We start from the raw sequence: 25,969 nt of genomic DNA on the forward strand, positions 1-25,969 counted from the left end.
CATCTACAAGATACAATTTATGTTACAAAAGAATAAAATAAGATTGAATTAGAATCAATTTTAAAAACGTTATTATATTTCTTATCGATACAAAGAAAATCGATCATAATTTATTAGGATATTAATTAAATACTGGTATTCACAATAATAACATTTATTATAATGATAATGTAAGAATATATTTATAATCGTTATCATAATAATAACCATAGCGTAACTCGCGACTATGATTCGTTTCGTTACTGATTGAAATAGGTATCACCCATCTTAATAACTGCCAAATTATTGCTACTATAGGAAAAGTGAGCAGGCAGTTAATGAAATCTCATGTTGCAAATTTGCCTTACTCAATATTATTAAAAAAAAAATAGGATTCAACAATTAAGACACTTAGTTGAGTATATCGCAGATATCTTGAAAAGTATACTGATGCCACTGTGTCGGAAAGATTTATGCAATTTTCGAATAACGAAATTCGTGACTTTCGTTTTACGCACGAATTGCATTACATACATTACTCGTTTACGTGTTACATAAAATATATTCTCGATTTTTGATTACGCTGTTACGAGCGAAAGATCGTATAGTAATTCTAATTCTATTGCTATACGTACAAAATATTTTTTTAATTAAAATAAAAAAAGCGAAGTAATGCAAAGCGGTGAAATCTATTGATAAGTTTAGTGGTACAGTGACGGTATCACAGCTACTTTGATATCATACAATATTTAAATGTTTTTGTACACACATTTGTCTAAGTGGTTGCATTTACAAATCCTAAACGTCCCACACGCATAGTTCTTTTTCTTACTTTTTTTTTTTTTTAGAAAACTTATAAATATCAGCTTTATTCCACGTATGAGTTTTCTTTATATTTATGAATTTAAATCCTTCAAATTTTGTTAAAATATTAACATGATATAATCGATAATTCGACACAAAATAAGCAACATGATACATAATGCTCTACAAAAAGTAAATAAATAATCTACATACTAAATTACGAAAATATTAATGAAGTATTTCTTGCGAATGAATCGAAGTAACACACTAATGAAAATTTTTAAACAATAATAAACATGATTATGTAAGAATAAATAAACAATATGTGGCAGCACAGGATGCATGACACGATTCAGCTTTGGTTTCTGTGAAATACACCCTTATTAATCCCTAATTACGGTAACATTACAAAATGCAATATATATAAGATGGCCAATATTGCTCTGTTTTATTCACGTTGCGATTTTATTTGTACGACATATGATTCAACGGCTACCTCATTTGCATTTTACGTTGTTGCCATACTGCGAACTTCCTATATGCTGTGTTCAGTAATTGATTTAAATGACTCGTCAGATGTTGACTAACAGCAGAAAAGTCTCGTTGAACACGATCCTAAAAGAACGAAAGCTTTAGATATTACTAAATAAACGTAGAATTTACAAAATTAGAACGTACTTCAAAGGGTTTAAGTTTAGCAGAATGAAATCTATGTAAGGCTTCATGCATTCTAATTGCTTTTTCTTCGAGTTGCGGAGTGGTAGGTGGAAAACTGCGCCAAAAGTGCCTTAGAAGTTCACACATACACACATAAACATTACGTAACTCTTTTTCTAAATCCTTTGGTATTAATTCTACAATTAAAAAAATCCAATGTATTACATATATCTCAGATATTTGTTTTATATTTTAATCAGTCTTATGACTTTAATAAAATATACTTACGACCAAGACTTTCTTCTCTAAAACCTTTCATTAAAGAGCCACCTGGAGTTAATTCTCCTAAAGCCGAAACCGCTGCAGCTGGACTAACTAATGATGTTGCCAACTGTCTCGGTATACTGTTTCCTGTCAGCCAACTATTTGCTTCTTTTTTTAATTGATTTAACGTCATAAAAAGCTCTTCAGATGTTGGCTCCGTAGTGCCATACCCAGGTACAGGACCATGTAAATATCTGTCTACATGCGTCAAATTTAACGGTGCACTATTATTTGTGTTTGCGTCGCAGCTGGTATCGAGATCATCGTAAATTAATTTTTCTTGTATTCTAAGCTAAAAGTAGAAAAATATATAAGTTTTATTCGAGAGGTCCCTACTTTTTGCGTAAACATAAGACGTATATTATGAATTTACTTTTTTTGTTTTTGGTTCTTCATCCAACTGAGAGGATGTCGTAATTTTGCTTGGTGATGGAGTTGAACCATTTAATTGTGGTTGTGCAGATTGTTTGGCAGTGCTGGCTTTTAAAACCATAATGCTGTGTTGATTAAATCTTTTGATCATACTTTGATGTACAATATTCCCTGAAACTTTATCGGATTTGCTAGGTCCGTTCCCATAATTCTCATCCAGTGTTTGATCTTCAAAAGAAGTTATGTCCACCAATGGATCATTGATACCCGATTGTATATCTTTCTTCAGTTCTTGATCATCTATTTTGGCACATTCGGTAAAAAGATCCTTGGTCCCTGCATTGATACGATCTCGATGAAAATAGTGTGACTGGAAGAACTTTGTCCAAAAATCGGATTCTGACATTTTATGAGGCACATTTTCTTCGTGTTTTCTTTTTACTGCTGGGTAAGTCTTAAATATACAATCTATTATATCGATAGTTAAATTATACTTCAACCCATTACATCCATCGGTTTGTGGCTTGATGTCAGCCTGGAAATAATATATTCAAATATTAAATTTGTTCGTAATTAGTAACTTATACTCGAATAACAAAGAGCTCTTACCAAAAAAGCACTATTAACACCTATTTCTTGACGTTGACTCTTTTTAGCTTGAGTATATTCTGCAGCATGTTGCGACCAAAATTCTTCAGATGTAATAACTTGTGTAATAACTAGATCTCTGTATAATTGAAGTAGTCCTGGATTTTCCTGGAGCATTCTGATAAATAATGTTTATTGTAATATTTGAATGCAATAGAATCTCATTACATTGTCCAAATCTCACCTATTCTTCTCTTCTAATTCTTTATTTACTTTTCTTTTAAATTTTGGTAGTAGCTGTTGAAGTAATTCTTTTACATCATCACGGTCCTTAATTTGTGCTTCTTGGCCGTTTCTGTTAACAAAGTGAAATGTAGATGATGCACCATCATGCAATACAACTTGCAGTTGTATTTTTGACTTTCCTTCTGGTGATATCTTTTGCACTAAAAAGAAAAATACTATGATGTATACATTAAAGTATAAAGTAACAGTTTATTTCTGTAGATATAATTGTTTCTTTTACTTTACCAATTATAAATATAAATGAAAGTTAAATTATAAACAAAATGATATATACATATCTTGTTTAATACAAATTAACAAAAATGTTTAATAAATGTTTAATAAAAATGTAAAAATATATATGATTAAAATAACATACATTACATAAAAAATATATGTAGTGAATTTATAGCAATATGATTTTTTGTAATATTTCTTTTATTAAACAATGCTTTGGTCATTACACGAATTTTCTTACATTTAATGTCAGCATATTTATGACTGACAGATACAGTATCTCTATTATCAAGCATCCAAGCTATTCGTTCATTCATGACATATAAAGTGCCATCTCCTTTTTTATAACGAACTTGTCCTACTTGCATCAGAACATCTTCCGATGATGTAGTCATGGCGGATATAATGTATTGTACAATTCTTCTATAAATAATAGATACAGTCCTAAAAAAAGTATATCACAAAGTAAGTACAATCTTTACAGCTTTATGTGATTTAATTAATTAAAAGTCATCAAATCAATAACTACTCTATGTAAAAAAAAAAATAAAAATCTAAAAAAAAAAAGGTTTCTTTTCTATGGATCTTTAAACAAACTGAATACTTATTAGATAATTGTACACCAAAAAACTATTTCTGGAAAACTATTAGCACTGTGTCATCAAATGACAAATATTATCAGAAATAATGACTAATATACTTTACCATATTACATCATGTAACAAAAATTTTAACAACTCAACAAGGTATCGAAAAAACTAATTACGATATATTATTATCCATACAAACATTCAACATTAAGCATGATTTCACTCAACGAAAGTTACACATATCAAAAAAATTGTTTTTCCATCAAAATCTATATTCCATTACGAACAAAAAATTCTTGACAATCACCTCGGCGTATTTGTAAAAATGTTCCCAATAAACTATGAGAAAACGTTGAAATCATACAATTTTAAGAAAAGTATATCACTATATAGAAATTATAGTTTGTCACTGTGCGTCCTTGAATGCACAGTGGAATATAATAAATTTTCGAAAAAAGAAACCTTTTATAGCTCGTGATACAAAGTTGAGGAGAAATCTATTAAGTTCGATAAACAATGAAATTCCTAAAGACGAGAAAGAAATCCCAAGTCCACGGTTACGGACTAAACACTGATGCGATATTGCCCGCCGTGATACACTTTTCGATTCATTAATTATGGTTATCGACGGAAAAATCGTTTTTCGTATCGTTCAACGCGCATAACGCGTGTTTTTTAATCGTGGCAGTGGGAATTCTAACGATAATAGGTTCATTTACCGGTGACAAAGTGCGAAAAACCGTGGAACAATGCAGAAGCCCGTCGGGCGGCACGGCCATGTGCAGAAACACACATCGGTGGACGCATCGCGAAGCAAAGACGGCTACGAACGGACCGTCGGTACGAACAGCACCATCGACCTGCTGAGACTACCGCACTCTGTTGTTCGACTCAACTTCCATCCAGTTTCCTGTGGTTAAAGCCTTTCTTTCTTCTGTTTTCCTCCTTCGATCCTACAATTAAACTCTCGATTATATTCTATATTAATATATACAACTCTACGATTTCTACCACAAAACCACGCAGCAAAAAACAATAATATTTCGGACGAAAGTTGTGAATTTGACTATAACAGCGTAACTTATATTTCTACGATACGATACAAGCATGCGTAGTTACAAGGGCGCTGAGACGCGCGAGATTTTAATAGATAATGTGTTAATTTTAATAAGCGAATAATTATAAACACGGAAATTTGATATGTGTCATTACTAAGACTATAAGGAAATATCATTTGAAACATGAAGTAATATATTATTCTGTTTTAAGTTGCAGCTACAAAAATCATGTGACTCTTGAATACAAATTTATTCACGTAGTTGTAAATTACATGATACGTAGTAAGTACAAACATGATCAATTCTAGTTCGTTATTGATTTGAAGTTGCTATGAAATGGTTAGACTTCAGAGAGTAGATTTATGAAATCTAAGAAATCGTTTATCGATAAAAATTTTGTTTCATTAGTAAAAACAGACGATTTGGACGATTACGAAATTTAAATATAATGGAAGGTCTCACTTTCTCTCCAAGATTGATTTTGCTTATTATAATTTCATTATATTTTACACTTATAAATTAAAACTGAATTTGATATTTCAAATATTAACTGTTTGAAAGAGATATAAAAATTTGTACCTTTATCATTTTAATATACGTATTATTTTAAGATACATTTTAGACTAAAATTCTTTTCATTTATAAATAGGATTTAAGTATATTATACAAAAGCAAGAGCAGCATAAAATATGCTTTGGATCTGGATGTCCTCGTGACACATCTAAAAAGGGTATGAGCCCATTTATGAGGTATTATACTTTAGAGGATTATCCAAATGTAGCACCAAATTTATATAATGCCCTACAATCGTTTAAAGCAATTACAAGAAAGGTATAAATATAATTCTAGTCAATGGTACTTTCAAAATATCTTAAAATAAAAACGATATACATTTAAATAATATATTTGTTGTCAGCCTTGTTCTCACAGTATTAGTAAAAAAGGTTACAGTGGTATTGCCAGATATAGCAAACATATTGTATTAAAAAATGATTACCCATCGTCAACAGATTACAATACTTCCTCATTTCCTAAACAAATACCTAAATCAAAGTACCCATTTGATTCCAACAGCAAGAGGCAGACATTTGTTACCAATACAAATCCAGGGTATACAAAAAGATTATTAAAATAGTTAGAATAATTACTTGGATCGAATGAATTAATATTAAACATAATCTAGTCCAGGATTATATGTTAGTGCTAAAAGAGAAGGGATTACATTTGAGCACAGTTTCGGTGGTAGGGTGAAAATGAAACTTGGTGTGGATCTGAAATGTTGCAGTAAAAATACAGATGTTTGCCAAATATGTGGTAAAAGACTAAATGATGACTATTGGCATTTAGAAAATGAAATATTTTTATGTCGACTATGCATGAATACAGAATATGAGAAACAGACGAATTATAAAAAAACGGAATTAAAACTATTTCGTGTAAGATTCTATACATGTTACGATAAATTATAATTACTACATAAATATACATGCATACAAATGTTATACAATATTTTAGAAAATACGAGATTGTTCGATTGTACATCAACACGAAGGAACAACTGCAAAAATATGGTTAATGCATCCTAAAATTGTGGCACAATGGATACAAAGAGAAGCTTACCTTTCCACCTACTTAAAAGGGTAAATACCATTAATTACGATTGGTACTCGAACAAAATTTACTGCATAACGACGTAGCAAAACAAAATTTAATTTCAATATTTATTCTTTTGAATACTTTAATGCAAATACTAAATTTCTTATACTGATTTCACCTGTTCCAATTTCGATCAACATCAATTTCAATTCATACAATTCGTTACAATAAATTTATAGTTGTTTAAATATGATATATACAAACATTATATAAAAAAATAGTGAGATTATGTATTTATATATAATGTACGCGTGTTGTGTGTCTGTGTGTATACAGCAAATACATTAAGTAGTATAATTGCTTAAGTTTAATATCAGTAATAAATTCTATTTGATAATATATATTTTTGCACTGATGTTATTATTACGTATACATGGTAATCAGTCCACACGAAAGGAAAACTACCGATTAATATCAGGTATTACCTTTGTGTTAATATGCGTGTGTGTACGCGTATAAGTGGCAACAGTGATATCCTTTAAAGTTTGTCGTTAGTAAAATTATATTGTGAAAGAATCAATATCACGAAAAAGCAATGTAGACAGTGCTACTTTAAATATTTTTTAAAACTATTATGTTGAACAATTTTTTACGAATAAATCAATATTTCATCTACGACTTTTCGCTACTTTTAGTTCGAACTAGAGCCATGCTTATATAGATTAATAATATATTTAATTGTTTTTTTTTACTCTGTTCATTAAGAATGCCGAGATCACGTCAAGCATAAGGGACCTTTTTTGTCACAATGCCTATATTTTTAAGACTATTACGTATTTTCGTATAAACAAATGTATATAACTCAATAAAATATGTATCAACGACCGTGCAAAGTTTCAAAGAAACATCTGAAATAGTTATCATTTTATAAAATTCTAAAAATGCCCTAATTTTTACATATTCAGGCTAAAATACCTTAATGAAATGTAGTTCCAAATTCACAGAATTTTGTTTTTGTATATACTGCGTGCAATCGGGAAATAATTGCTATTATAGTTAAGTTATATGCTTACGAATATACATCATAATATTAATTATTGACTTAATAATTCCATTGCATATCAATTAGAACTACTCGATGATGAATCTTGCGCTTCATCTTTCTGTTGCCCAGTCAACGGTTTTGTGGCATCTTCTATAGGGTTACCGCCATCGGGAGCTTGCCTCGACAATACAAGAACAGACGTTTGAGAGGAAGTAGGATAATTATTTTCAGTCGTATCTGTGTCGATTGATTTTATCGAAGTTTTTTCAGGCGATATAGTTGCAGTTGATTCTGTACTATTACTCGATAGTAGATCATTGTAACTGGATTTATGGAGAACAGTTAAATCAATCTTATCGTCAATATTTCCCGATACTCCAGATGGTGTCATTCTAAACTGTTCAGCATTTTCTGGAAACGATCCATCGATCTCCATTAAATTCTGCACTTTATTGAGTCTAGTATCTATCGACGTACTAAAAGCTTTAGTATAGCGATTATCTAATTGTTCAATGGCCTCTTCCTCTGGTGATGTATTTGAGTAATGTAAGTCTGGCACTAAATGCTGATATAAAAGTGGACTAAAAATATTATTTAAATCCATATGACGAATGTTCGAGGCTACCAGATAAGTTGTTAATTCGTCACATTTCGATGTATCATTATTTTCCTCGGCAACTAGTTCTTCACGGATTACTGTAGACATTTTGTTAGTGACTTGTGATTGTGCAGATACTTCAGGTGAATTTCTATTAATACATGCATCATCTCCATTAGTGAAACGATTTATTAGTTGGCCTTTGAAAGCTGGGATATTCTGCTGATCTAAATCGTCCGTTTGGGTAGGTACCGTGCATACTCTGAGTTCTTGACTACATTTATTACTACCTTGTGAACTGTTATCTTGTGGTAAATTTTTCGATAAACCTGTAGTATTTTTCCTTATCGGTATAGTTGTAGTCGAACGTGATTGTGGGGGAAATTGTAAAGACAACTTGTCAAGTAAATAATTTATATGAGTTTTTGTTCCTCGTTCTGGATAATCAGCAAAGTTATTATCTAAAGTTTTAATATTTTGCATTAAATGTTCGCTTCGATGTTGTATTTGGCAATTATCATTCGATAAACTTTGTTTACTATAACTCGACATTGTAGAGGCACCAGGTTTAATTTGTTCATAACTAACTGTCGCGTTATGACTAATATAGGGTTCAGACGAGCGTTTTCTAATTTCGTTTCCACTCGACACAATTTGATTTCCGTTCTCTATGATATCTCTATTATGCAATAATTTTTTATCTGACTTAGGTAATTGACATATTTTATTAGTATAATTAGCTGCCGTGGCAGACATCATGCTATCTGCATTTTTATAATCGTTATTTTCATTATCACTATTTGGTTCATTTAAATCAAATTCATTTTCAAAGTCATCTTCGAAAGCTGTATTCGTAACATCGCGTAGTCGCAATTCTAGACGTTTCGTAATTTCATCTAATTCAGTTAATTTTGTCTTCAAGGATAAAGATAAGAATGACATAGACACATCTTCAAGGCCAACATGCGATACAGGATCGGTAAACTGATTTTCACTATGTATTGATTTATCTTCTTCTTGTGCAGATGTTAATATAGCGTAATTGGTATTATTTCTTTCTGTATCATCAGAGTGCATCTCAGAGGTATGTGATGGAAACCAATTTAAGTGCAATGCATTACATGTTGGAATTCGCGTTGTACTTAATGTTGATGTTGGTTTTCCAAACAATGATAAATTATCCAGTGGTGTTATAGATACCTGAAATATATTTAGTAAAATATATACTAATAAATATGACAATAAATATAAATATAATCTAAAGAGTACTTTAATTTGTCCATTGCATTTTCCAGTGAAGTCCATTATATGAAACCATCCAGATACTATAGGAAAACCACTAATTAAGACAGAAAGGTCAATAGCGGAAAATCCAATAACGATATCTCTTTCTAAGTTTATTTGTGTACTAGTGTCTGCATCGAATATACGCCAAATTTTTAAAATCAATCTTTTTTCATCCTAAAAAAAAACATTATGTAATAAAAAGAAATAAATTATTTATGGACTTTTAAAAAATCACATACGTGTAAAAGCAATTCTGTTGGCAGTTTTGCGTCACATTTCCAGTTCCATTTAGGATTGCAACTATGTGGGAAAATATTGGTAATCATGTACGAATTTAAATGTTTTGAAGGATCAGATTTATTGGCCTGAAAAGATACATATGTACTAGGCTCAATGGTTTCGTTAGTTTTTTCTATTTTTGGTAAATGCATTGCACATTCGATCTCTATAACAGCTCGAAACATTGTTTGGTCATGCACCGAATCCGTTGATTTCTTTTCTGTATGAATTGCAATTGGCAAATCAAATGTTGTATTGTCATAACCAATGTTTGGTTGGTGATCTATTCCTTCATTATATTCTGCACCAACACCAACACTTCTATACGTTTCTGTAGGTAAATGAAAATTGTGTCTAGTGCTACTACTATCACTGTCATCGGAACTGTTATTTAAATTCAATCCGTTTATACACATATGTTCTTCTACATCTACGTGCTGTTTTTCATCCAAACTTATTTCAGTTTGCGCTACTTGATCTACGTTTGTTTTGTTAACATTTAAAACTTCTGTTAAACGACCAACTAAAGTATGTAACACTGAATGTTCCGAAGTTGGAGTTTCTTCTTCTGTTTCTATATTAAACTTAAATTCTTTGACAGTCGATATATCTGTCTGGCACTCTTGCGTTTTTGAATTTATAGAGCGCATTTCTCTTTCAGTTTTATCGGTAACATAAAATTGAGCATCGTTTTGCGAAAATGTTTCCATATGTGGTTGCAATTCGTAAGTGGTATATTTTATGGACTGTTGCGCGTTCTGTGGATACTTTACGGATTCAGGAACATTTTCTGAACAATTTATCGTTTGCGATGGGATATTGATATTCCGTAAGCCTCTTGAGATTTCTAACAATGCGATCTGTTCTGCAGTTCCAAGAGCTACTAATGCAAGTAACTGACCACAGGATTGACCAGTGACAGGATCAACAACTGGTACCCATCCATCCACACTGACAACAGGGTACTACAATAGGAAATTATAAAAAATTGTATGAATGAATTAGGGTAGAATTATCTTAATCAGAAGTTATACCTTAGAAAGTAACAAGTGAGGTATTACACGCGGATCTCTGTATGCAACGTACAGTTGGTGTACAGGCAATTTTGCCAATCCTAATAGATTATCTATGTTGTTATTTCTATAATAAACTTCAATGATTATGTAATTGTCTTTAATGCGATCTAGTAATTCGGTGTCATGAATAAGAGGTACTAACTGTAATATAAAAAGCATCTATAAGTATTTAAATATATTTGTATACAAAATACCAACAGAAAGGAAACAAATAAAATACTTACTTGACAGAACCGATAAAATGGATTTTTTGTGTTGTTACAGATTTGACTCCTACTTTTATCCTCCTTCCAAAATGCTCTACATATTAAATACGTATTTAATTCTGGCAAATCTTTTCCTTCAGCTATATGTATTAAACCCTGAAGTAAAACCTGTAAAATAATCATACTTTGAATGAGAATAGCCAATCGATTATAGACCAATAGTCATTGAAAGGTACTACTCATGTAAATTATATTTTTATACCATGTCCTTAACATTATTTTCCTGATCTTTAGCATCAACTTTTTTACTGTCCATATTTTCTGTCTTATGCCATGTTGAATCTTTTGTAGCAAGTAAGTGATTATCAGCAGTAATAAAGTCAACATCTTTTGTTGAAAGGGAGGACATTTGACTACTTGTCTTTGATTGAGCTTCTGTTGCACTTCTACTTCTTTTATTGTTTCTTTCTTGGCTTAACGATCGTTGTATCTCCAGAATAGGAATATTTTCTTTGGAAGACATTATACCATCTAAAAAGGTATAATATATATGTAAAATTTGAATACCAACATTTTTTCTCCATTAAAATGTGCTTACCAATATACTGCTTTCCAAAATGAATAGAATTTGAACCTAATTCCGCAATTACACTTAACTCGCCAACTTTTATTCCTTTATTAAGAATAATCAAACGTTGTGCAATGCTCCAATTTTCGCTTTTTATAATATCATTAATGTGCATAATACCAGTGCCTAATTCGGTTAATGATTTTTTATTAAAATGTTGGATAAATATTTTGTATTTTATAAAATACTCTGTGTATGGTTTTAATTTTGATATTCCATATATACCACCATGGTTAAAATAAATTACTGCAAAAAGTGTGTTTAATTAATACAAATATATGTATATATAATATAAGCATTGCAATAGACAACACTGCAATGAATATACCTTGTTTTGTTTCCATTTTGGAACATATTCTGATAGGTTTACTTTTCTTCACTGATTTTTTTCCTGTTTCCTTATTATGATCAAATGTCATATCATATTGAACAAAATATGTTGCAGATAAGAAGGTATTATCATTATCTAAAAAGAAATGTAATTATTTTATAAGGGAAAATGTATGTACTTTAACTACTCTTTAGATTCAGAAAATGTACATACGTGATAAACAAGAGGATTTAACACGCCTATAACCAGCAGGACTTAATTTAAATGATTCCACAAAAATTCTAATACAATCTACATGATCCAACAATAGAGTTTCTGGAATATAACATGTTACAAGTTAATTTGTACTATCAAATTGTACTTATCTTTTACTTAAATGTTTTACCTTTTGACTTGCTATCAAGTTTTTCTTCTGATATTTCTTCCATTGAAAATTCTTGTTCAACAGATACATTATTTGATATAATTTCCTCCTTATCATTTTTATAGTCTTTAAAACTGTTAGATGCAATATGTATCAAACTTGGAGTTGGAGATGTTGATCTTAAAGTATATAATGCTTTTTGTTCATCAAAAGGAGTCATGTCTTTACCCAAAAAATATTCACATAATTTTACTTCATCTTCAAGTTGTAAACCTTCATTTAATGAATTATCATTAAAAGTAAGAATATCCTCATTATGAGTTTCTCTCAATATTGCTCCCCTGAGCTTTTGTGCCCTTTCAACAACCTGTGCAACAAGTTTATCTGTTACCTCATTATTACATTTTTTCAAAGGTTCTTGAAATTCCATTCTTCTTGACTTCAAAATAGATTTGTAAATTTCACTTTCTTCAAGTTTCAATTTTCTGCATGCACTGTATGTATCATCTACTATGTCTTTTGGACACTTAAAGCTATTAACAGCTGAAAGCTTGATATTATCAACACCTTGTTTATTTTCATAGTTATGTGTTTTCAATTGCATGTTTGGAGATTTTGTAATATGCTCTAATTTCATAGAAACATGTATTTCTCCTATTTTATTTCCAGAATCATTTATCATTGGAACATATTTAAAGCATGGTTTTCCTTCAAAGATCTCTAATAAATCTGCGATTTTAGATATTCCTACAACTATGTTAGTTTCCTCAGAAATAATTGCTAATTCTATACACTCACAATTTTTAACATACTCTTCAAAGAGACTTAGACTGGTACGAATAACATAAATTTCAGTAGTGTCTTGTTCTGATCTTACAATATTTTTTGTAATGTCTGCTGGTCTGAAAAGAAAGTGCGTATTATACATTTAAAAATCCAAATCATGAAAATAATAATATGAAAGAATTACTACTATAACTAAGATATTAAATCTCACATTACTGTTTGTTTTGATAATGTTAAATATACTTTTAAAAAACTTCTGAGAATGTCACAAATATTTTACCTAAATTCAGCACTTTCAGTCTCACCCCACCAAGATGCAAATATTTTAATTTCTCCTGGACTTCTGTTAGACCAAATGACTTCATCAATAACAAGTTTTAAATAACCATGAATTTTGCCTTCGACTAACGGCGGTAGAGATTTGTGAGATTTCATCCCCGTATCCATTTATTTCTTTTAATACAGTCCATTATTAAATTTTTACGTTCCTTTATATCTGTCACTGATTTAGGTTAACATTACAACAAGCACAACAATTAAACGCTACCGGTTCTTAATTGCAATTTAATAATGTAAACGCACAGTAATTGTAAAAACAATGGTTAACACCAGTTAACACTGACACTTTTATTTTGCCCTTTTATCTTTGAACTAATAATTATAAAATCAATGTATAGTTCGTCATCTTCAATCTAATTTCGAGTCACAATTACAAAAACGGCGTATGTGCTGCCACCTTTTTAAAATGTACGTAGCTTTGCTCAAAGAAAATATCTGTGCGGTTTCTCGTAGGTTAGGTGCATTCAAAGTGACGCCATCGATGGAGAAACGCCCAAGTTTGTAGAGAGAATAGTCCCCACTGATTCCATAAGATGAAGACACTAACTAAAGATAGATTATTGATGCATTAATAACAATAATAGTGTTTAAATAATATATTAAATTAGTATATTGTAGTGTTATAAAGCAAAGAATTGTATTAATTATGTACTTATGAAAAATAAGGAATAACTTATTATAAGGTGTCGCTGGCCCCATCTTACGGAAATGGTAGGAACTATTTTCACTACGAACTTGGACGTTTTGCCACCGATGGCGCCACTGGTACCAAGCCCAATATTAATATATTTTATATCTTCACACTTACATAAATAAATGAATAAATAAATATATTAGTATATTTCAATAATTAGCTACTACTAGAGAGCGAACGCTTATTATAAGCTATAGCTTTTCAACCCAACTAACTGTAACCTATATATTTCAATCGAGTTTTTGAGTATCATGAACATCAAAGAATGAACATGACCCAAACGTTTCAAATATGCAAGAAATATATGAGAAATTATAAATTTCTCGATGTAAAAATGATATTAAATTGTCGAAAAATAAACAGATTGTTTTATTCGTCTCAGGATTCTTTACGTGCGAACGAAGGAAAGTCTCGAAACCTTTATCAGCATTTATACTCAAGAATTCTAGCATGTGGTCCTATTACTGTTGCTGATTATATGAAAGAAATTTTAACTCATCCAAGTGCAGGCTACTACATTAATAAAGATGTTTTTGGAGAGAGAGGTGATTTTACAACATCTCCAGAGATCACTCAATTATTTGGCGAAGTATGTTATTATTGTTTTAAGATTTGTAAGTGAATATATATACTTGAGGTCTATCTATATCTTGACTGTATATTTTTTAGATGATAGCAGTATGGATATTATACGAAAAGACGAAAATTTCGAAAGGTCCTTTTCAAATTATAGAATTGGGTCCAGGTAGAGGAACATTAATTAAAGATATACTGCGGGTATGTTTCTAATGTTAGAAAAAAAAATTAATAACTCATTGTATAAGTATCAATTTATCATGTAGGTGTTTAAGCAGTTACACATTCTAAATGACATATCTGTTCATTTGGTGGAGATCAGTCCTGCTCTTTCCTTAATTCAAGCAAAAAATTTATGTAAAACTATTAAGGAACATGACACTAAAACAAACGAATCTGAACAGAATTCTATTACTTATTATAGAGAAGGTGTTACAGAAGATGGTGTGAATATATATTGGTATCATTCTATTATGGATGTACCTAGAAAATTTAGTATATTCCTAGCAAATGAATTCTTTGATGCATTACCAATACATAAATTTCAGGTATATGAATTACAGTTATATTTAATGGAAGATTATTAATATATATATTATGCAAGCGATTTGAACCTTAGAAAACTGACAGAGGATGGAATGAAGTTCTGGTGGATATAATTGAAGGAAGCAGTGAAGAAAAATTTCGTTATGTGCTATCTAATAAACCAAGCCCTGCTACTCTTTATATATCTGTAAGAATAGATATGCATTCCTGCTTTTAAATTAAAGTAATAAACAAAATTAAGTAAATAAACATTTTGTAGGATGATGAGAAAAGGGATCATGTAGAAATCAGTCCACAAAGTTTATTGGTTGTGGATTATATAGCTCAATATTTATCAGAATGCGGTGGATGTGCTTTAATTAGCGACTATGGTCACAATGGCGATAAAACTGATACTTTCCGTGCATTTTCTCAACATAAAATGCATGATCCATTGTCACGTCCGGGAACTGCAGATTTGACGGCAGATGTCGACTTTGCAGCTTTGATGAAAATCGCAATAAAAAACAATTATGTAATAACATTTGGACCCGTGACACAATCAAATTTTTTGAAAAGTCTTGGAATTGATGTAAGATTAAAACTGCTTTTAAAGAATGCTTCAAAAGAACAAAGAGAACGCTTGGAATCTGAATATCGAATGATTATGGATGAAGATAAAATGGGAACACGTTTTAAATTTTTATCATTATTTCCATCTATCTTGAAAAATCATCTTCAGAGACTACCAGTCACGGGATTCAGTAGTAAATAAAAGTAAAAAATAAAAGTAATGTTAATGAAATTATATCTATCTTAACTATCGTAACACGATAACTTTAAAAGTTGTATTTGTATGTACAAATTCATTTATTAAAATTATATTAAGCACAATTCGTAATCCCACAGTCATAATTTTTCCATATTTCTAAAAATTTGAGTACTTTCTGTCGTTGCTGGTCAAAAGTTTCTTTTTTTGGCTTTCGCCATACATCGTGATCTAAGTCTAACATTCCACCAATAACTTCCTGCGATAAATCAAGTAAAATTGCTTTATTAAAAAGTAAGGTTATGTTTTAATAATTTTTTCTAGAAAAAGTTACCTCTGCAAAATTGTTTGGGAACATCTGTTCATCTTCAATAACATGTGCATAACCTTTATCTGTTTCAAATTCCACCATGAAATAAGATAAACCATTGGGAACGGATCGACGAACGTCTTTGTGTTCAAGATCGATAATTTTTTTATTCATCGACCATTCCGTTTCACACTCCAATAAAGCTTTCTATACCAAGAACATTCAATACAAAGATTAATATTATTATAAATTATTTACTACTAATATATTTACCTTGAAATACATTGGTGCTGATTCACCAATTTCTTTTGGTAAAGGAACACATTCTAATTGCATATGTGAAAACTTGTGACGAATTTTATAAATTTCATAAAAGACTGGATATTGGTTTAGGTCTACAAACATCTTGTATAAAGCTCGTTTCAATACCTGCAAATAAGACAATTGTAAAGAAAAAAAATGTATGCTTATAAAAAATATTAAACGTGTCGTGTACCTTCAGCTTTTCCCAAACATTTTCGTCTAATTGTAATTGAGAAGCAACATGCTGTATAGGTGTTATTATACAATGTCCTTCAGTCAAAGAAATATAATTAGGAAGACTCAGACAAATTTCAGAATCCATTGCAACAATCATATGTTTCAACATGTATTTTGAATCAATACACCAACGACAATTATCCAGACTTTTTGATAGCCGTTTGTGTTCCTTGATGGCAAGCGAACGATCTCTCTCATCTTGTTTTGCATCTGATTTAACATGTGTAATTTTTTCTTCAAATATGTCATCCATATCCATATTCTGTAAAGTAGTTTATACATTTATTGGTTGGCATTATCGTTTTAAAATAAATATTTCGTTACACACCTTAGAAGCAAGTTTAACAAATGCTGCATCATCTTCATTTACAGATCTTCCTTTTTCACGTTGGAACTAAACAAAATTGATTATAACATTTGCATCCAGTATTATTAATTACGATTATTTATTTCAGTAGAATACTTACTAATTGTTGCAAAGAATATTTATCGTCATCGAAATAATGCCGCACTCTTTTTCCGGATTCGTGTGTTTGTTGAGGTTTGTGTTTTGTTCTTTTTGTAGATTCTGTAGACTGACTTCTGGACTCCAACGGCCTTGTGTTACCTTTTATGTAGAGTCAATTGTTAACAAATCATTTACTTTATGTGCAATGATTTTTACATATTTAATGCATACCCTTAACATCAGTTTGTGTAAGAATTACATTTTGAACTGTTTCTGTTTCATCTGACTGCATAGTTTTTGTAGCAAGTTCTGTTGCTTTTTTCAATTGAATTTTTAATTCATCAGCAAGTTTCTATAAAAAGGAAATGCATGAATTTTATGATTTACTACTATTTTTACACCTGTGATATAAATATCCAATACACACGTACAGTATTACCCATTATTTCAGCTTTAACAATCTTTGCTCCTAACTTATTCATTTCTGCTTTTGTTAGAGATTTAGTTTCCTCGGATTCTGAATAATTTATATTGCTATTGTTTTGAGTATCAATTGCTTTTATTTCAGATGCATTTGAATCTAATTCATTTTTTTCAATTTTATCTGACATTTTCGGTCTTTGCCACTTCTTTATAGCAGAACTATGTGTCTTATGTGAGGTGCTAACAACACAATCATCATCAATGGGTTTTTTATATTTCTGCTTTGGCCATTTTTCATACTTCAAATCATCATGTGATCTGTATTCATTTCTATGCTCATTTCTGTCTTGACTTTTAGATGTAGATCTAAAATCTCTGTATCTTTCATTTTGTCTCAAATGGCTTTGAGACTTAAATCTTTTATTATTATATGCAATATTTTCTGATATCTGTTTTTCTGACCCTCTTTCTGCTTCAGATATCATTGATTGTATAACTTCCAAGGACTAAAGAAAAATTTGATATTAACATTATTTTTATATTTTAAAAATAATAAAACATACTTACACCCCATCTTTCAGCTGCAATCTCTTGAAGACTTCTACCCTCATGTTCTGCTTGTTCTTGTGCTCGTTTAAGACTTTTCCTTAACCAATCTACAGATGCTGTTTGTTTTATATTTGTTTTTATTGAACTACTACTAGGTAGGCCATTGCCACCATGTCTCCAATAAGGATTTAATTCTCTGTCACTTTGACCCAATTTATCCAAATCAGGTTTACCAGCATTTTTATTTATGGTAGAGGATGATGGTTTATCCTTATTAAATACACATGGAAATACACTTTTTATATTCATCCAATCTTCTCTTTCGCAAGGTTCTTTTTGTGTTGTTGGAATAGGTATATTTTTCTCTGTAGATACAGATTGTGATACTGACTTTTCCACCCATTCTTGTTCATCCTCGCTACCTATCTAAAATTGTGTTAATTTTGTAATTAATAGTAGAATAGATATAATAATATTTTAAAAGGTTAAACAAATATAAGAGCAAATTAAATATTTACACTACTTGAACTCGATTCATTGTACTTCTTTTGCTTCCTATGCTTTTTATTTTTCTTCCCTGACTTATGTTTTTCATGTTTAGATTTGCTTTTCTCTTTCTTGTGTTTCATTGTCACTGTTTATCACTTGAAAAACTCTGCTAATAAATATTACACAGTTACGCACCATAAACCTGATAACAGGTTCCTGCAGGTTTCGTTTTACCTTCAGAATACGCTCCTGTATATTCAGTTGTTGATTGGAGTGTCAGATGACGCTAATTGAACTTTCTAATCTAATTTAATAAAATATCCAAAGTATTGGTTTCATTAATTAAGTATTTTTCTTATTAAATACAGGAAAGATTATTTAAGGAAGGCCGCTTACCAAAGTAACTGCTTTGTATTTATTTACAGCTCTGGCAAGTCACATGGTTTTGTTACCAAAGCATATCAAAGTGTGTTCTGTATTGTTCTGACAAACGATGACAAAATCTACATTGGAATATTGTTGTAAGTGTTGAAGCTTCTAAAATAAAGACTACTATTATAAAAAAATAGTTATTTATAAAAATCCTACTATTTGAAGCATAGTCCCCTTTCGTTTGTATTTGTAATCACGTGATCTTGTTTACAGTGGTCCTTCTTTGAATCAAATGCAGTATAGCTTCTTCATAATTTACGTTAAAACTGTACTATAGATGATTTGACCAACCAATAGCGACTACGTAGTTACCGCGTCGTAGATTTTGCCGCGCAAACGTTGCGATCATCGTTCGTGAGATAATTAACCGAATATTGCTTGCCATTTGTGACTTTGTAAGTTAATTGTTATTTTCCATTGTTTCGATAATTTTTTCTTTGCAATTTCGATACATTGTATCTCGTAATGTTACACGTTTGACAGTTTTAGAATAAATGTTTACTAATACTATACAATTTGTTGATATGTTGATTTATCGTTCATAAATCTCTAAAACAGGGCTATGTTTGTAATAGCAGTAAGCAATAATCTTAATGATCATTTCAAGAAATGATTGTTTCCACTAATATACTTAATTTTTAAGAACGTTTGTTATTATAACGATTAATAAACAGAATTTAAGTTCAGTATACAGTTCCACGTAATTATTTGAATTATTTTTTATCAACATTTATTGTAAAATATGTTAGGAATTATTTTTCGTAAAGCAAATGTCGTTAATTAGTTTTCCAATATTGTGATGTTTATATTTTGTTTTCATATGAATCCATAGAAAATGCCTGAATCTGACCAAAGTGATAAAGAAACACAGGATGAAATTCCTACTTTGGAAGTTTCTAATGAATCCAGAGATTCCAATGAACATGTACAAAAAAGAATGCGGGAAGAATCATCAGAGGATGAAGCATCACGTTCATCTTCTAAAAAATTCTGTTCTATTGATAAAACCACATCTGAAGAACATGAAACAGAACATACACCAGAAGTTAATGGTACTCTTGAAGACAAAAAGGATTGTGCAACTATAAATGCTTCTGATAATAAAGAAGATACAAAATGTATATCTGGAGTAGAAGAAAGTGTAGGTAGCGATACGAAAGATTCATATGATTTAAACTTTGAAAATAAAAATGAAGAAGCATCTAATACTGATACAGAAAATAAAACAGTAGCAAAGACTGAGATTTCAATGGATGATCAAAAGGATAATATGTCCACAAAATCTGAAACAAATGTTGATACAAAAGATGCAGTAAAGAAGGAAGAAACGAAAGAAGGGGAAGATGATGTTAAAGGGAAAAAGAAACATGGTAAATCACAAGTCACAGATGCTGAAGTAGTAGAAGGTTTGGAACTTTCTGTAGAATGTGCTAGTGACAAAGAATCTTCAAGTACTTCTGAAAGTGAAGATGAGAAAGACAAAAAACCTAAGACAAAAACTATAATTGTTAAAGCTAAACCTAATGATTCTGAACTTGATGTTAGTTCTTCTGAAGTTGAGAAATCAGATTCACAGGATGCATCTGAAGTCAAGTCCAAAGAAAGTGTTAAAAAGGGGAAAAAAAGGGGCAGAACATCTTTTAGTAAAGCAAAAGGTACAGATTCAGAAGAAAATGACAATGTCTCAGATGAAGATTACAGCCCAAGAACTAAAAGGAAACTTAAGAAAACATTAATGAATAAAAAAGTTACAAAATCACCTTCAGAGTCAAAGAGGGGACGTGGTAGAGGAAGAAAAATAGCTGAAAAAATGGTTGCAAAGGAGGAGGAGGAGGATGAGGAAGAAGAAGAAGAGAAGGAGGAGAAAAAGAAGAAGGAAGATGAAAATTCCGATATAGTGGATGATAAGAAAGCAGAAGAAAGTCTATCTGATGCAGAGTCATCGAAAAGTCAGAATGAAAGTGAAAGCGGCAGTGAAAATGCTTCTAAAGATACAAAAGGAAGAAATAGCATGGTAAGTTTTCAGGACATTTCAATACCAATAATTGTATCTCTTATAAACATACAATTATGAACTAATTTGCTTATATTATTGTAGAAACATGATAATAATAAGAAAATACAAACTCTAAAAAAATACATTAGAGCTGCTGGAATACATGTAAAATCCTATAATGATATATGGGTTGGGTGTAAATCAAATAAAGCAAAAATAACATGCCTCCAAAACTTATTAGAGAAAAATGGAGTTAGTGGAAGACCAACTCTAGAAAAGTGTAAGAAAGCTAAACACAGAAATGAAAAGCTAAAGGATGTTGCTGAATTAAATACAAGCAATATTATATCAGAAGGTTTGTAATTACATACACTTCATCAAAAATTGCAGAAGTATGTTAATAATAATTAACACTTGCAATGTGTATTACTTTTAGGACGCGTCACACGTGCCCAGAGAAATAAGGATTCAAACAAGGAATCAGCAAGAACTCCTGTGAAACAACGTGAAGCACGTAATACATATAAAAGAGTTTTAAGGGTTGTTGATAGTGATTCAGAATGAAACGTGATAAACTTTGAAAGAAATGTTCGAATAATGTTTATATATTACAGTTACATTAATTGTTTACTTATCTGAATGTGGTAAGTATATATTTCATCATTCTATGTAAAAAATTACATGTTATATATGTTCAACATTTTCATGCATAAAAAAAACTGGAACTAGCTAAGTTAAAGGTGGAAATAAGGTATTATATTAAAAGATATCTCGTGTAGCTATATTTTGAAATATGTATAACATAAGTCAAATTTACTTAAATTTATTTTTCAACTTACGAATAACTTACCGTGTAATGAAAGTGTTCAATGGTAAAAATCAGTTTATGTATTTTTAATATATTTACGTATTAATTCGAAGTATAATCAAAGTAACGGTTTTTTGATCTGTGTTGTTTTTGGCTTATGCAAAATTTGTTTGTAATAAGTATATTATTTACAGGTCGTTAATTGCGAATTGTTTATGTTTTGAAATATGATATTTTCTATTTTCAAAATTGTTTTAATTTTGTGTGATCGGAATGTTGGACCATTTATTTCTAATTCTAAAGTAAGGTTAAAAATAATTATTACATATAATTTGCTGAACCAACGGAGGAAGATGACTATAATTAACTTCTATAAATTTTGAAAGTATTTTATATAATATGACTGTATTACGTTTTCTGAGAGCAATTTAAATTACATATATTGTAGCAAGTTTTTACATAAATACTATAAATATTTAGTAATAGAACATTCTAATATGATTATATTTAATGAAATAAAATTTGTACACCTTATTATTTTTTAATCAATATATTTATAAATGATGACAATGTTCTAAACGTGAAGATTAATATTGATATTTGTTAAGGAGATGCTTAAACATTAGGTAGAAAATATATTTCTTTACACAAAATTGTGTAAAGTCTTTGTTTTTTTATCGACATGAATTTCCCACTACTGTGAACCTACATAATACACTGTTTCATAACAAAATATAGAAGTGAAAAAAAAATGGAATAAATATAAAGATATGACGATACAATTACATCATAACCTAATATTAAATTTGCATATGTTGGAATTTTGAAATGCATTCTTTACTGCAGAATATCTTTTTCTCCTTAACTGCTATTCTGCCGTTTAATAAATTTCTCTTACAAATAAAACAACAAAAACAAGATTCTGTTGCGTGAAAATGTAAATCTTTTACTGGAACACCTTGTTGATCGGCAGCGATTACTTTTTCGCACGCGTTACACGTTTTTGCATACGATTTTTGATAACAAGGAAGACATAAGGGGCGATCATTCTCTGTAATATATTTTTTTCCAGCTAGAGGAATGTCGCAATCCCAACAACAAAAGTGTTTTATGTGATAGTTATGCCCTTCTGCGACAGTATACTCTCTAACAAAAATAAGCTGAAAAAAAACGAATAAAATTTGTATTATAAAACATGAAATGTTTAACACTGTTACACAAGAAATGATTACCTCGTCACAAGCAAAACATCTAGGAATTCCTAGGAATGTTGATAAATCTCGGCCACAATATAATTTGTTTTTATAATAAAAGTATACTAAATCTGCTAATAATTCGTTGCATATACTGCAAACAAAGCAACCAGGATGCCACATTGCATGTTTAGCTTTTTCTGTAATTACGGCAACATCACCAACGCGTATTACTTCTTCGCATTTATGGCACTTTTGTGGTTTAATAGCATCCATTGTTAGTTCTTCCATGCCACCGTTTAATTGTTCTATATGCGGTAAATTTTGTACATGGCTCGCTCCACCAACAATTTCGTAAGGGAATATTTGATTTTGCAATTTTTCAGAATAAATAATAGTGGAAGGTGCCGTAAGATTACTTAGTTTTTCTTGATGATTACCAGCATTAGAAACTTCTAGACTCGTTTGTGGTAATAAACATGATCTTCCGTTTAATTTTGAAGGGATTAGCGATGTATTCTGTTGTACTTTGTCTTTCTCATTTGTAGTAACAATTAACGTGGAATCAAGAGGAATTGATTGAACTACTTGTGAATTAGGCTTTATTACTTCTTTCTCTGCCTTTATTAACTTAGGTTCGACAGTATTCCTTTCTATTTTTTTAATTCTATCTTCTGATAGAGTCGATATTCCAGAAGGATTCTTCATAGTAGCAGTAATAGTTGTTTTGTCAGTTCCTTTATCAATGCTTACATTTTGCAATCCACTGTTATTATTTTTTAACAATAAATCAACAGAATCTAAATTTTTGGCAAAACTGGGAACATTATGTGATAACTGATTTTCTTGGTTGCTATATTTATTTGTAAGTTTTTCTCGTATAAACATTAGACCCTTCGAATCCAATGTACTACCAATTATGTCATTTGCGTGTACTGTGCTAGGAGGAAGAAATGCATCTGCTAATATACTTTCCGCGATAGAGGTATCATTGTTAACTGGTTTTGAGTGTAGAAGAGGAGAGGATGGATTTTTTAATGCATCTCTATATGCTTCTTTGCAATATTCCGAAGGATTTGGAAACAGTGTAACTTCCGAATCAACATTTGCAATTGATAAGGAATTCGAAAACTTTAAATGCTCAGTACTTGGAATGTCTTTGTTTATAAAATCTTGACGATTGTCATCGGCTCTTGAATAATTAATCGAATTAATACCCTTATTATAAAGCCCAGTCTTAACTGGTTCCGATTTTACAATCGTACTATTGTTACTGTTTATGTTATACTTTTCGAGAACTGCTATTTTGTCAGTATTATTAATATCAGTTAATGCTTCTAAATTAGCAGATGTATCGTGTTTGTTCAACATCTCGTGAAAGTCTTTTTTATATGAATTTTTTAGAGTAAAACTACTTGGTGTACGTAATTGAACCATACTCGATTGTACAGTAGCTTTATGTTGTGGACTGAAGCGTTGCATGTCTGTTGCATTAGCGGGTGTCATTAATGATCGTTCAAATGGGCGAGCACCAAGTATCTGTATATGTAAAAAATATTACTCGTAAGTTAATTCAATGATGGAATCGAGTTTTTATTACAATAATTTACCTTTGTCACTGTTCCTTGACCTACATATTTTTTTATACTATCTAAATATTTCTCAAACTCTTTCTTTTCCTGTTCGCTCAATTTATCACAAACTTTGTGATCTATATCATGAAGTGGCAACTGCTTTTGTAATAACTGTCTTCTCAGAGCTGCACCAGTCGATCCTTTAATGGGCAATTTTTCAATGGGAAAGGCTTTCATATAATCTATAGCAAGTTCTTTTGTTGTATCTGGTGGTATCCACTCAAATGCTTCTTCTGCATATTCTTTTTCATTGTGTATGTGTAACACTAAAACAGTTAAAAATAAACAATTATTATGATAATGTAATATATACATTTTATTTTAATTCTGATGATATTTACATGTGGGCTTTTTCTTATATTTTCTGGAGGATCCAAATAATAAATCAAATTGTGGAAAATCTTCATCGTTAACATCATGATCATCCTTACTGCATTTACAATTTTTACAAGTCTTTCTCCAAAAGTGCAGGTCTAAGCCTGGGCATGTTGCTTTACAAATAACACAAGGTGCTCCTGCTCCAGCTTCATGTGCCAATCGAGGCTAAACAAAATAACTAAAAAATAATCCTAATCTCTTCAAAATAGTATTCATAATATTAATGTATATAATATAGTAATAATTTTAAATATTATAAGTGTTTATACAATTTGTTTCATTTATGATAGCATAAATATATATTGTACAAATGATCTGATTCACTGAAGTATGATAAGATAATTTGTATTGCAATAGATTCCATCATGCTGTACAAGTTAGATGTTCAGTACAAATATTATGGTATTAAATACATAGAATTTCTTTATATTCTCATACTTCGAATAAATAATAACAAAGTAAACAAAATATATTTGTTATTAATAAGATTTTTAAATCTTACAAAGCTTACCTTTCTCTTTCTATTTTCTAGTTCTAACAACCATTTCGGGCGATCGTTTGTCTCTGTGTCGTTCATTTCTAGATAGTTTCTTTTGGTTCTGATATTATTATATTGTTTCTTTTTGTACAAAAGTACAAACTCGTTTAGCTGCTTGACACTTCTCAAACGCGTGACTCACCGCTATGGCTCACAGAATCTGTCCTTATACTTTCCCCTTCTACCGCACTCGACTTAAGTGGGGACCACTCACAGATGAAACTCTTCAAAAGGACCC

At 30.4% G+C, this 25,969-nt stretch overlaps 7 protein-coding genes across 13 annotated transcripts; 3 read left to right on the forward strand and 4 right to left on the reverse strand.

Annotated features, from left to right (window-relative positions):
* Positions 1-93: 93 nt before the first annotated feature.
* Positions 94-4,926, reverse strand: LOC128888236 (general transcription factor IIH subunit 1). The gene is made up of 8 exons (XM_054144937.1): positions 4,556-4,926; positions 3,488-3,690; positions 2,969-3,170; positions 2,746-2,902; positions 2,138-2,671; positions 1,729-2,056; positions 1,462-1,637; positions 94-1,398 (listed from the first exon to the last, which is right to left on the reverse strand). Exons 2-8 carry the CDS (start codon positions 3,639-3,641, stop codon positions 1,276-1,278), a joined length of 1,674 nt encoding a protein of 557 aa, XP_054000912.1. The 5' UTR covers positions 3,642-3,690; positions 4,556-4,926; the 3' UTR covers positions 94-1,275.
* LOC128888237 (uncharacterized) lies at positions 3,652-6,538 on the forward strand. The gene is made up of 6 exons (XM_054144938.1): positions 3,652-3,711; positions 5,106-5,176; positions 5,544-5,725; positions 5,811-6,004; positions 6,078-6,330; positions 6,410-6,538. The coding sequence occupies exons 2-6, from the start codon at positions 5,167-5,169 to the stop codon at positions 6,536-6,538; spliced, it is 768 nt and encodes a 255-aa protein (XP_054000913.1). The 5' UTR covers positions 3,652-3,711; positions 5,106-5,166.
* A 336-nt stretch (positions 6,539-6,874) lies between these two features.
* On the reverse strand, positions 6,875-13,806 carry LOC128888235 (C2 domain-containing protein 3-like). The gene is made up of 11 exons (XM_054144936.1): positions 13,371-13,806; positions 12,326-13,206; positions 12,154-12,255; positions 11,938-12,075; positions 11,580-11,855; positions 11,244-11,512; positions 11,000-11,149; positions 10,734-10,916; positions 9,660-10,664; positions 9,403-9,594; positions 6,875-9,333 (listed from the first exon to the last, which is right to left on the reverse strand). Exons 1-11 carry the CDS (start codon positions 13,535-13,537, stop codon positions 7,612-7,614), a joined length of 5,085 nt encoding a protein of 1,694 aa, XP_054000911.1. The 5' UTR covers positions 13,538-13,806; the 3' UTR covers positions 6,875-7,611.
* A 246-nt stretch (positions 13,807-14,052) lies between these two features.
* On the forward strand, positions 14,053-19,269 carry LOC128887605 (protein arginine methyltransferase NDUFAF7, mitochondrial). Of its 4 annotated transcripts, none has more exons than XM_054143685.1 (6): positions 14,053-14,194; positions 14,506-14,712; positions 14,793-14,900; positions 14,966-15,247; positions 15,319-15,432; positions 15,505-16,130. In XM_054143685.1, exons 1-6 carry the CDS (start codon positions 14,138-14,140, stop codon positions 15,997-15,999), a joined length of 1,263 nt encoding a protein of 420 aa, XP_053999660.1. In that variant the 5' UTR covers positions 14,053-14,137; the 3' UTR covers positions 16,000-16,130. The 4 variants fall into 4 exon arrangements, with proteins under 4 accessions (XP_053999660.1, XP_053999661.1, XP_053999659.1 ...); XM_054143686.1 differs by having other exon boundaries at positions 14,123-14,140; XM_054143684.1 differs by lacking the exon at positions 14,053-14,194 and adding an exon at positions 19,178-19,269 and having other exon boundaries at positions 14,215-14,712; positions 15,505-16,001.
* Positions 16,006-19,041, reverse strand: LOC128887600 (CWF19-like protein 2). Its single transcript, XM_054143675.1, has 10 exons — positions 18,782-19,041; positions 18,282-18,689; positions 17,723-18,220; positions 17,523-17,643; positions 17,311-17,450; positions 17,172-17,237; positions 16,800-17,105; positions 16,577-16,732; positions 16,328-16,510; positions 16,006-16,252 (listed from the first exon to the last, which is right to left on the reverse strand). Exons 1-10 carry the CDS (start codon positions 18,890-18,892, stop codon positions 16,109-16,111), a joined length of 2,133 nt encoding a protein of 710 aa, XP_053999650.1. The 5' UTR covers positions 18,893-19,041; the 3' UTR covers positions 16,006-16,108.
* Positions 19,160-22,522, forward strand: LOC128887603 (DNA ligase 1-like). Of its 3 annotated transcripts, XR_008460067.1 has the most exons (5): positions 19,467-19,579; positions 20,017-21,198; positions 21,283-21,535; positions 21,617-21,824; positions 22,183-22,522. XR_008460067.1 is itself a non-coding variant. In XM_054143681.1 (4 exons), exons 2-4 carry the CDS (start codon positions 20,020-20,022, stop codon positions 21,742-21,744), a joined length of 1,560 nt encoding a protein of 519 aa, XP_053999656.1. In that variant the 5' UTR covers positions 19,160-19,273; positions 20,017-20,019; the 3' UTR covers positions 21,745-22,522. The 3 variants fall into 3 exon arrangements, 2 of the variants coding, with proteins under 2 accessions (XP_053999656.1, XP_053999655.1); XM_054143681.1 differs by lacking the exon at positions 19,467-19,579 and adding an exon at positions 19,160-19,273 and having other exon boundaries at positions 21,617-22,522; XM_054143680.1 differs by having other exon boundaries at positions 21,617-22,522.
* Positions 21,919-25,953, reverse strand: LOC128887597 (uncharacterized). Of its 2 annotated transcripts, none has more exons than XM_054143662.1 (5): positions 25,705-25,953; positions 25,157-25,358; positions 24,792-25,081; positions 23,221-24,720; positions 21,919-23,148 (listed from the first exon to the last, which is right to left on the reverse strand). In XM_054143662.1, exons 1-5 carry the CDS (start codon positions 25,768-25,770, stop codon positions 22,789-22,791), a joined length of 2,418 nt encoding a protein of 805 aa, XP_053999637.1. In that variant the 5' UTR covers positions 25,771-25,953; the 3' UTR covers positions 21,919-22,788. The 2 variants fall into 2 exon arrangements, with proteins under 2 accessions (XP_053999637.1, XP_053999639.1); XM_054143664.1 differs by having other exon boundaries at positions 25,157-25,371.
* Between the last annotated feature and the right edge of the window lie 16 nt (positions 25,954-25,969).

The sequence above is a fragment of the Hylaeus anthracinus genome, unplaced genomic scaffold (genome assembly GCF_026225885.1).
Source record: "Hylaeus anthracinus isolate JK02 unplaced genomic scaffold, UHH_iyHylAnth1.0_haploid 11989, whole genome shotgun sequence".
NCBI lineage: Eukaryota > Metazoa > Arthropoda > Insecta > Hymenoptera > Colletidae > Hylaeus > Hylaeus anthracinus.